Below are 12,244 nucleotides of genomic sequence, written 5' to 3' on the forward strand. Positions count from 1 at the left end.
CCGTGGCCAGACCAAACCATTCACTGATCAAGCATATGCTGCCCTCTGCTGGTATAGTATAAGTATTGTACTAAAACTGAACGTTGTCTCTTTTCGTTCCAGAAAATAGTAACAAAAAACATTTGTTTGAACCCTTTCTATTTGTCACATTGTGGTCAGGCAGAGATCTACAATACCCCCTGAATTTTAAAAAGAAAAACATATTATTATGAGGAAAACATCACCTTGAGTAGCAAACATGTACACTATTTATCATTATGTTGTGTGTGAGATTAATCATGTATACGAAACTTACTTTGTCAAAGTACAGTAAATGTAAACAGAGGTCTGCAGTGCGCCATAGGAAACAAACTTTAGTGGGTAATGTTCCCCCGCTGACGTACCACAAGGTGTCAATATCCTGTAAAACACTTCCTCCTTCCGCTGTTACAAATTCTTGTCAATGTATTTCTGTCTGTCTCTATTGTCATCCTATTAGGCAGTAAGACTGGAAGCTTTAGAAGAAAGACGTATCTACTGGGCAGTCGGGAGAGCTAACTAACTCATTGATTGAATACGCTTGTAATCAAGGAAATTCTATAGCACTTAGCTGATAACAATTCCAATTTAATTGCCATACACAGCTAAGCAAGTAGCTCGGTCACTGCAAGTTTTCCCTATCCGAGCCTTCCCTTTCTGTGAGAATAGGAAATAAGATTACTAGTAGACATGGCGAATTTGCTCACCATGCAGTTTTGTGCCACACTCAGAAAACCTGGGAATCTGAATCCTCTGAGAAGCACTTCTACAGCACTGACAAACAAACGAAGCTACAGCAGCGAAGATGGAGAGTACCTGCATAAAAGCATCGTGCCTACAATGCACTACCAGAAGAGTTTACCCAGGTATGTAAAGAAATGTGAATTTCATTTATAGCATGTTTTGGTTATTTAGTTACTTCTTACCTCCTCCTAATGCATTGTCAATCGTTGTTAGTATCATGCCTTAGACAATATATTTTCTCTGAAATATACCAAGTGTGCTAAAACCAGTTCTAATTCTGTAAGTAGGTGACTGTTCATGGCACGAAAGGGAATGTAGGTGAAAGTGCACATGGATCTGAATGAGATACAGGATAGCCACTGGAGGGAGCTGTTTGTAAATATATACCATGCACTGCCGTAGTTAGCATTTATTTCAGATACAATAACAATCCAAAATTCTACAGGCTACCAGTTCCAAAACTGGAGGATACAATCAAAAGGTATCTGGCTGCTCAGCGGCCTCTTCTAGATGACGACCAGTTCAGGTAAGCACCAGTCACCTTCCAGTTACTCACACTTAACACTTGAGGTGGTGCCTTGTAAATTATTTGTCACCCACACATTCAATACGTTTTCAGTACCACAGAGAAACTGGCCCGTGACTTTGAGAATGGAGTGGGGAAACAAATGCATGAGGAGCTGGTAGCGCAAGACAAGCAGAACAAGCACACCAGCTACATATCGGGTAGGATTTTCCCATTTTAACAGAAACCTCACAATATTAACCTATGTAACTTTGAAATAACCATTGTTCGGACATAGAACCCTGTATTTTCTAATCAAATTGTATTTGTCACATGCACCAAATACCAGTTGTGTAAACTACTTAAGTAAAAATACTTTTAAGTACTATTTAAGTAGTTTTTTGGGGGTATCTGCTATTTATATTTTTGATAACTTTTACTTCACACCATTCCTAAAGAAAAGAATGTACTTTTTACTCCATACATTTTCCCTGACACCCTAAAGTACTCGACAGGAAAATTGTCAAATTCACACCCTTATCAAGAGAACATCCCTGGTCTACCCTACTGCCTCTGATCTGGAAGACTCACTAAACATAAATGCTTTGTTTGTAAATTGTGTTTGTGTGCCCCTGGATATCCATAAAAACTATATATTAAACTGTGCTGTCTGGTTTGCTTAATATAAGCAATTTGAAATTATTTATACTTTTACTTTGATACATAAGTATATTTTTGCAATTACATTTACATTTGAGATTTAAGTATATTTAGACTTACTCAAGTAGTATTTTACTAGGTGACTTTCACTTTATTTGAGTAATTTTCGATTAAGATATCTTTACTTTGACTCAAGTATGACAATTGGGTACTTTTTTTCACCACTGCCGAACACAACAGGTGAATTGCTTACTTACAAGCCCTTAACCAACAATGCAGTTAAGAAAAATGAGAGTTAAGAAAAATATTTACTAAATAAAGTTGGAGGAAAATTACGCTAAATAATAAGAACAAGGCTATATAAACAGAGGTTACCGGTACCGAGTCAATGTGCGGGGGTACAGGTTAATCGAGGTAATATGAGCATGTAGGTAGGGGTAAAGTGACTTGTGGCTTGGGGGTAGATGCTGTTAAGGAGCCTTTTGGACCTAGACTTGGCGCTCCAGTACCACTTGCCGTGCAGTATGACTAGGGTGGCTGGAGTCTTTGGCAATTTTTAGGGCCTCCCTATTTTAACTAGTCATCGCATCCTCCTCCTAGCCCCATGGTTCGACATGTACCTGTCAGCGCGAGACTCCGTAGTGCTGAACTTCAACCCCTTCATGTCCTTCAACCCGGACCCCAAGACGGAGTACAACAACCAGCTAGTGCGAGCAACCAACATGGTGGCTTCCGCTGTGCGCTTCATGAAGACTCTGCGCGCTGGACTCCTGGAACCCGAGGTGTTCCACTTGAACCCAGCTAAGAGCGACACGGACAGCTTCAAGAAACTCATCCGCTGGGTCCCCTCCTCCCTGTCCTGGTAATGAAATGTACAGATAAAATTAAAACATTGTTCACATTGAATCATCAACAGCAAGATGCACCATCATGCTTTAGCTTGCACTAATATACAGCATCAGTTCCTAGATAGGCTTTACAATAAGTGAAAAAGGAGACCAAGAAAATACAGTACATAAATAATCCAAACAAACATTACGAAATGGTTCACAAATGGTTACATTCTTGATGTTATTTGATTTACAGGTATGGAGCCTTCATGGTGAACGCCTACCCTCTGGACATGTCTCAGTACTTCCGCCTCTTCAATGCGACACGCATCCCCAAGCAAGGGAAAGACGAGCTCTTCACCGACCCAAAAGCACGCCACCTACTAGTTATGAGGGGAGGCAACATGTACGTGTTTGATGTGATGGACCGCGATGGGAACCTGGTTAAGCCAGCGGAGATCCAGGCCCACCTGAGGCACATCCTGTCGGACCCGACCCCGGCCGCGGCCCACCCCCTGGGGCTGCTGACCAGCGAGAACAGGAACACATGGGCCCGGCTGAGGGAGAAGCTCCTGGCCACTGGGAACGGAGAGGTGAATATTTTGATATCCTTCAAACGTTTGTCTTTTACCATTAAGGACCACTTTGGAAATATATATTTTTTAAATGATGTCTTCTGGGATCTAATGCTTGTTGTTAATGTAATATTTTTTTTTAATATATATATATATTCAATTCAGGTGCTAGGTCTGGTGGACAGTGCCCTCTTCTGTCTGTGTCTGGACGACGAGAGCATGAACGACCACATCCACATCTCCCACAACATGCTGCACGGGGACGGCACCAACCGCTGGTATGACAAGTCCTTCAGCATCATCATGGCCAAATGCGGAAACGCCGCCATCAACTTCGAGCACTCGTGGGGCGACGGCGTGGCTGTTCTCCGCTTCCAGAACGAGGTGTTCAAGGACTCTACGGAGAAACCACTGGTGAACCCTGGCTCTCAGCCTGCAGCCGTGGACTCAGCCTCAGCTGTGAGGAGACTCCAGTTCAACCTAGACGCAGAGCTGGAGAATGGGGTCATCAAGGCCAAAGAGAACTTCCACGCAGCCGTATCCAAGCTCACCATAGACGCCATGCAGTTCATGAAGGTGAATGGATCGTTTGCACTGAACCTGACCATTGTTGCAACCATTTTGCACTGATATTTATTGTTGCTGTCACCCCCTGTCCTTTGTATGTTTTGGATATATTGCTGCTGCTGACAAATACATTTTCCCTTGGATTAAAAATTATCATCCATCTATCTAAGGGCGGGAAGGAGCAGTTGAAGAAGAAGAAGCTGAGTCCGGATGCCATTGCTCAGCTAGCGTTCCAGATGGGATTCCTGAGGCAGTATGGGCAGACGGTGGCCACATACGAGTCCTGCAGCACCGCAGCATTCAGACATGGTCGTACAGAGACCATCCGGCCTGCTACAATACACACACAGCGCTGTGCTCAGGCCTTCGTGCAACAGCCAGGAAAACACAGCGTTGAGCAACTGATAGGCATGCTCAGCGAATGCTCCAAATATCACGGGCAGCTCACCAAAGAGGCAGCTATGGGTCAGTCCACTTTATTTCTAGATTATACGATATTTGATCATTGAGTTGAATAGAATGTACTTGAGTGAAATGTTTTTGTTATGGTCTCAAATTTGATCAGTCATTTCAGATATTACATTCTTGTGTTTTTCTGAATGTTTCCCCCACAAGCCCAAGGCTTTGACCGGCATCTGTTTGCCATGAAGTACTTGGCCAACTCAAAGGGTCAAGCCCTACACAGCCTGTACCAGGACCCAGCCTACGCCGCCATCAACCACAACATCCTCTCCACCAGCACCCTCACCAGCCCTGCCGTTAACCTGGGAGGCTTTGCCCCTGTGGTGCCCGATGGATTCGGGGTGGGCTACGGTGTCCATGATGAGTGGATCGGCTGCAATGTGTCTAGTTACCCAGAGCGTAATGTTCATGAGTTCCTGCAGTGTGTTCATAAGTCTCTGGAGGACATTTTCTCTGTTCTGGAAGGAAAGCCTCTCAGCTAAAGAAAAGTTTTACCGCAAATCCTAACTTCCACTTCAGTTGAATTTTCACCGTCAGGCATTGACATGAAGTGAAAATTCTACATTTGTTGTAGTTCAGATGATTTCGACTGCAGTTGTATAGTACAGTGAGATGAATGTCGGATTTAAAAGGCACATTTCCTGAGGCGTAGTGTGGGTTGGAAGTACTGGTATAGGTTAATAAAGAGGGAATATCAAACAAGCTCTGCATGGTTCAGTAGAGGTCATATTCCTATACTGTCAAGTAGCTAACTGACTACACAGATTCATAATGCCCAAGGAAATACCAAATACACTAGTGTAATGAAGGCAAAAACAATGAAAGCTTCAGGTGTTTGTTTGATCCAATGTTGATTCCTTTTCTAACTAGCATCACAATCTATTGAGAGCCTAGTAAATTAAGTCTCACATTTTATAGTACTAACCTTTACTGATAAAGGCCAGTGCTTTTGAATGAATGTCCTCATGTAAAGGGCAGTTTGATAGGGAAATTAAATCTAGTAATATTGATATTCAGAGTAGCACTTCATTTTTCGTTGCTGTAGCAAGCCTTGTCAAAGGATTGTATTACAATTTACAGATATCCATGTTGCTTTGTGATGTTTTAAAGCAATACCTAAGATCTTTGCTATTAAAGGTCCAACGCAGCTGTTATTTCAATATCAAATCCTTTCTAGGTAACAAGTACCTGTGATCGTTTTAATAAAGAAATGGTCAAAAAGAACAGCTAAAGCAAAAAATTTACTAGGACTGTCTTTGCGGGGTGGGGAAAATGGAAAATTTGCGGTCTATTAATCAAATTACCGCATTGGGGATGTCACCATGGAAGGTCAAAACTCCATCCCACCAACAGGCTGAAATCCAGTCTTTTCAAACAGCGCTTACACTAAAAGGGTATTATCATTTTCACAGTATTATTCCAACTTTGATGTGGAAATATAAATGCAAGAAAATCCCATTTGACTGCACTGAGCCATTAAGGTGCAGATGGTTTTCCTTTTGTTCCTTATGGAATGTTCACTGGATGTTTCTCACACAGCTTTACTGAAGTAGTGTAAACAACTCAAACTAAATGTGACCTGGAATGACGAATTAATATATTTTGCTTGATTGTAATTAACAACTTTCTGTTGATCTGTGTACGGAGTTGGGTGCTGGAATAAAAAAGGCTGACCTCTACGGAGACTCCTATTTCTTTGTCTCAAAACCGACATGACTGAGCAGCAGGTAGTGTAGTGTGCAATTCTCCAACCTTTTTCATACTATCAAAATGGACTAAACCACAGCTATGGCTTCCAGTAAGTAACACTTAAATGTATAGAAAAGCAAGGCTATTACAACATTTGGAATTTTTCCAATGATTTATTTAAAATAAAAAAGACTGATCGATCAAAAGCAAATGTACAAATGTAATCATACATGAATCAAAAAATGAAATTAAAACATTTCTCAACAGAAAAACAACCTCCACTCTTAGATGGGCTTGATCTTGAAGTGTAGTCCAATGAGACTGAAGACGAGACATTTCAAATCCTGAACCAGGTAGTAGAACACGCGGAGACCTTCTGGGTCCCTGGAAAACACAATGGCATTTACTTTAGAAGCTGGCACCTAATTCCACATCAACCCCACTATGCACTTGTGGAGATCTGAGTTCCATTGGGATCTTTGAGGGATATATAATTTCAGTATTATTGTACTTACTTTGACTGGTTGACGTCAATCAAGGAACCGATCTTGGAAGTTGTGAAGGAAATGTGCTCGTCGCCAATGACGATCTCCAGCTCCTAAAAGAGTTAAGAAGTTAAGACACTCAGATACTATTAGTAATTCAAGCCATAAAAATAAACATTGTTTACTAAATCATCGTAACTTTATGGGGTTGTGCCCGGAGTCCCATCTTGTGCTGAAAGGGTCAGACTTGAACACTGGTTCAAAGTCTTTCATTGGACAGATGTCTGTGGTGGAGAGCAGAGGTCACAACCCCTAGAAGACTACCATCACTAAGTAAACAATGACGGACTTGACTTTCATGGCTAGCCCTTCCCAAGAGCACAATAAGTAAGAGACTCGTTGCCTCAGTCAACCTCCATGCTTTGTAAGTTTCCGTATTTAGAAGTGGTGGGCACCAATATAGATAATTGGATAGGATATCATTTGATATCGATATGAGCAAGACATATCTTGATATCAGTTTATTTTTTCTGTTAACCTTAGTCCTGGCAATTAACTGAATTAGTTTATTTTCATTTTTTAAATAACTAATTGACTGACGTCAGTTCAATTATTAGAATTCCACTTTGTTCAGTTTTTTTTTCTGTCGCTCAACACAGAAGCTCTTTAGAGAGATCTCTCTCCGGGACATGTTGTCCAACTCATCATAGAAAAAGTGCAAAAACATAATTAACTACAATGACCAGAATCCATTGCCCCTACAGCTGCCTGTTCTCATTGGTTCCTTCCATCAGACAAACACAGAGGAAGAGCAGTTGCTACTGTCTCTACATCTAATTGATTGCTAGTTAATATTTAGCAAATGTTAAAAGTATGCCTTATCTACTTTGAAGAACTACTGAAATAGTGATTGTCAGGCAGCTAGATTGACTCTTTGGGGAGAACAGAGATAGGCATTAGCAGCCAGCTGTCTGAGTAAAGATGAGATGACTGAATGAAATAAGTAACACACTATAGAAATATTTTATTAAAGTAAAGTGAATAAAGGATGGTTTATTAATAAGTGATACGCAGTTATAGGCAGTCACCAGTGTTGTCACAAAGAAAAAGGCATATTATCCGGTCACAGAATGGCACTTGATCCTGACAGAAACTCAGCTACTGCTCTGTTCAATCGTTGGGCATCTTTTGAGTCCAAATCATTACATTTGATACAGTCATGTATGCATGAATTAATAAATTATACAACCAATTTGACTTTATTTTTACCAATCTAAGTACAAAACATTATGGTAATAATTTATTTGAATGATAAATCTACTGAAACTGGGTAAATCAAGATGTACCCTAGGTCTATTCACAATACAAGTGAATGCATATTATTCAATAAGAGTGTGTGCATGTTATTGAACTTGTTTTAGCTGATTTCATGGGGCTACAGATGACAAACAATCCCTTCCATTCAATAATTATTTTTATTGGCAACTGCTAGGAGAACATTTTATATTAATGGATCAACATTTGCATAGAAGCAATCTCTTTTATAAAAGTGTGCACTGCCTCTAAGAAACTAATGACATTCACAAAGCAGAACGTAGCTGTGGAATCTGACTGTGGCTATGCAATCTAGAAACCAGACAGGAGGCAAGGGAGACGAAGAACTGAATACATTTTTGGTGGCGAGGGAGACAATTAATTAATTAATAATGTTGTTGGTCACAAACAGTTTTGAAATCAGCATTTTTGAGTTACGGTTTTCTTATTATCACACAATGTACTAAGGTAGTGAATTATGCTTGTAAGCTAGCTGGAAAGTTAGCCTACAATTAAAGCTGGAAACTTCGGTGCAGCATGAGTGGGTAGCTAACAATGAACCCCAAACAGCTCTAGCAATGAATGAGTATGTGACACTTTGCTGTTCGCGCTATCAAGGGGCTACGCTGATACAGACTTGATCCTCTCATTCACGTGACACACATTTGACAGAAGTACCTAACATAACAAAATTGTAGTAACAAAGTTTTTTTTATCATCAAACAAGTACACAAGTTTCAGTAATCAGTATACCGTGCAGCACTAGCAGTCACCACCATCATTGTGGTTTAATTAAATAATAAAGTCATCATCATACTAAAAACAAATATGTAAGATACAAACAAAATATTGTATTTATGTGATGTGAATAAATGGTTAAAGCCTAATAAGTGATAGTAGTGGACTGTCCCACCATCTGTTTTATTATGTGTTGTTACCGTATTGAACAAAATGCATTTATTGTTAAAATACATAAAAACTTAAATTGAAAACAGCAAATAGTATTTATTTTTTTATGAACCAGACCTCAAAAAGCAATAATCGCTCAGCACTAGTTAACCTACAATATTCTGGAGGAGAAAAAAAACAAAGCATACATGGCTGTTCCTGCATGCACAAAACTTGAGTTAGCCTATTTAAATGCCTCCTGATGGACCATCAACTGGATGGGCTTCCCATTGTATTCGACCTGGTTAGGTAGCTTTATGCTTCAAGAACATTCACACCTTGCCAAATGTGCAATCTGCAAGCAGTTGTCTAGACTTCACAGAAAAGTGAACATTCACACAGTTGCAACTCATACACAGGTAGTACTAAAACTAACAGACCATCAGGCTGCTCAATAGGCACCACTAGTCAGCTACCTGAAATCAAATCCAATGTATTTTCTACAAACCAATATGATATCAAATAGATTTTCCATATCGGTGTCAATCACTAGTATTTAGGTAGGTGTGAGTGGGTGAACCGACCTGTCTGCCCACTCTGTCTGGGGGCGGCCACAATGCATCATCTTCCTTGGTGATCTCACTGTCATCTATGATCCTCTTCAGTTCCTCCATCACACTCTTGTGTACATAGGCCTGTATTGGAGAACAATCACAATAAGGTTTCTATGGCATATTAAATTGCTGCAGCAGCATCTCACACAGAAATTCGATTGATGGGCAGTACACAGATTAATGTAACTAAGTAGTCCTTTCTAAATTTGATAAGTTACCTCTTTTCTGATCATGACGTCATTCTTGTAGTTGCTGTTGTTCGCGTACCTCAGTTTACCTGAAAATACAATCAATACATTCGTGTTATCTTCACGTTTGTTATGAATGCTGTTACATTATTGACACACTGCACTGTTACACAGTAGTCTTTTCTTGTAGCTAGTTCACATTTAACCATTTTTAAACCTGCTGTAAAACCTTCTAGGCTATTTGTCAAAATCTGTTGGCTAACTAGAAATAGCTCCATAGCCAAGTTAGCTAACGTTAGTTGTATAGCTATCTAGCGCCTAACTAAGTTGGTACTGTAATTAGCTAACGTTAAGTTAGTTAGCTGGCCAGAATAGATGAATGAGGTTATGGTACAGAAATAAGCACTGACTAAGACGTAACGACGCAATTATAGTATTTCTGAAGCCATGATTTTAGAACAGAAAACAATACTAGCTATAAATGCTAATTCCGCTATAAGCAATGAGGAAATGCTGCTAGCAAGCCGTCGTTTGCGTACTTTGCTAGCTAGCTAATGCTAATTGGCAGGCTAAAATTGCTGCATAACTTACCGTCCGGTCTAAACTCAAATTCCAAGAACTCGTGTCCAAACTTGCCCTTGTGCCCGACATAATATCTCAAATAAAAGTCAGTTGTTGACATTATAAACCGCAAATGCAGTGTTTACAGAGTCTGTGAGAATCGGAATCAACGAAAGCACACCTCCAACTAAATGGTCTTTCGCAGAACGGCGCTTTTTTTGTTATAGCATATGTATGGTCGCATTGCAATGATGTCAGAACAAACCGGCTGTGCTTTAGCGTGTATTTTAACCAGTAGATGTCAATAAAACACCATATTATTTAATGATTGGGTCCCAAAGAATGTGCCTCACTGATCTGTTCATATTACTGGCAACCCATTTATATGTTTTTTTCCATCTGTGAATCTTGTAAAGGAAACATTCACACAGCATACATAATACAAAAACTTTATTTCCTTGTTTGATTACAGATTGTTTGCATTATATTTACATTATAATACAATTATGAAGGCTCTTGTAGTCATATCCTGGTGTGTCAACCAGAAAATGAATCCCTACATGAAAGAATAATATTACTATTTCATATACAACTTTGAGGCAAAGCAGTTAGGTCATGGTTATCACAATTTGATGGGTAACTTGGCTTTCTGTTTTACTTGTGGTCTGGTAACAGTTTTGGTTAATCATACTATTTCTTTCTCTCGTATCACAGGTCTCTTGTGTGCTAAAGTCATGTACAACAATGCCTGAGCTGTGTCAAAGGACTCATTCTTCACACATACTGTACAGAACATTACTACTTTCAAAGTTAGTGTTCACACCGAGACCGTTGACATTACTTACTCATGGGTCCACTGTTACACCCTGATCATGGAACAAATGTAGTTCAGTAGCTAGCTAGCTCTTGCAAGTAAGTAACTCATATCAGGTCATTGAGTTGAATTGCCAGACAAAATGTGTTTTATGTACAGCAGATTTCATCACCAACATTGAAGCTACATTCATACAACTATACACAAAGCAACATTTAAATTATTGAAATAAATACAGAGAATTCACATCAACAGCCTTTGGACCATAAAACATTTTTTTGCAAAGGAATGCATTTGTTACTGAATGTTTGCAAGATGGCTGCCTAGGATAGACCTTTTGAAGGCCTTTGAAATGAAAGGTCATGTACATTGAATTCAAGTTAGGGCATTTCCTCTACATTTTAGACAGACATGGTATTGCTAGTGTTCATGGTTATATTCATATTCAAAATCTCTCAAGTTCCTGAGCTGACATTTTAATGATCAATTAACTTTCTCTAGTTCTACATCTCACAAAGTAGATAGCCTAATCATGGAGTCAACATTCATGCCTTTATGTACGGCAATTGCAGAAGTCTGATTGTATGCTCATACAGTACTTTAGAAACCATTTCTCATTTCAATAATCGATCAATCCGAAGCCAATAAACAAAGGGTATGATGATGCACGGATGGACTGCGGACGACACTCATGTGGCTGGCTGTCTCAACATTGTGACATGCCCATCATTGGCCCTCGAAATGTAAACAAAACTACAGTATACACTTTGCATACAGGTACCATAAAGAGGTAGGAAACATAGCACAGCAGTCAGGAGTTTTTTAGTACCTATATATTTCTGAAAGCAAAACAATCTATTGTGATTTTAGGCTACCCTATGCAATGCAGTACAACCTTGAGTATAACACTAATAGCATGTCATTCAGTGAGTGTTAATATGACCCTAATCTCACCATTCTAATCAGTCTGGAAATATTGCAGCATATTTTTTATTTATGTGAATAAACAAGCACATGATGGAGCAATTGAATGAGAATAAAACTATATTAATGACCGGAGAGCTTAATACCAAAGGAAAATGTTCTGGGTACATGTTAAATTCATGCAAAATTGTAGAAAATAAGAATAGGAAAAAAATAACAGGAGTTTTACATTGATGAACTACACTGTTTAATAGCAGCAGTAAAGAGCAATGAAAGATACTAATGCTTGAAGGGTGAATTGTTACTAACATAGAAAATAAGATGGAGATCATGTCCTATTTAAGTGAAAATGTCCTATTTAAGTGAAAATGTGTCTCAAATTAACCTGCAATTCAGAACAACCTAC

General features: G+C 39.4%; 2 protein-coding genes across 2 annotated transcripts; one reads left to right on the forward strand and one right to left on the reverse strand.

Annotated features, from left to right (window-relative positions):
• The first annotated feature begins 425 nt into the window (after positions 1–425).
• Positions 426–6,040, forward strand: cpt2 (carnitine palmitoyltransferase 2). The gene is made up of 8 exons (XM_071346144.1): positions 426–884; positions 1,208–1,288; positions 1,382–1,488; positions 2,528–2,789; positions 3,014–3,350; positions 3,498–3,908; positions 4,070–4,364; positions 4,515–6,040. Exons 1-8 carry the CDS (start codon positions 709–711, stop codon positions 4,841–4,843), a joined length of 1,998 nt encoding a protein of 665 aa, XP_071202245.1. The 5' UTR covers positions 426–708; the 3' UTR covers positions 4,844–6,040.
• Positions 6,041–6,203: 163 nt separating this feature from the next.
• On the reverse strand, positions 6,204–10,361 carry LOC139541470 (protein mago nashi homolog). Its single transcript, XM_071346146.1, has 5 exons — positions 10,131–10,361; positions 9,570–9,628; positions 9,322–9,432; positions 6,566–6,648; positions 6,204–6,434 (listed from the first exon to the last, which is right to left on the reverse strand). Exons 1-5 carry the CDS (start codon positions 10,219–10,221, stop codon positions 6,335–6,337), a joined length of 444 nt encoding a protein of 147 aa, XP_071202247.1. The 5' UTR covers positions 10,222–10,361; the 3' UTR covers positions 6,204–6,334.
• Between the last annotated feature and the right edge of the window lie 1,883 nt (positions 10,362–12,244).

This window comes from Salvelinus alpinus, chromosome 16, assembly GCF_045679555.1.
Source record: "Salvelinus alpinus chromosome 16, SLU_Salpinus.1, whole genome shotgun sequence".
NCBI lineage: Eukaryota > Metazoa > Chordata > Actinopteri > Salmoniformes > Salmonidae > Salvelinus > Salvelinus alpinus.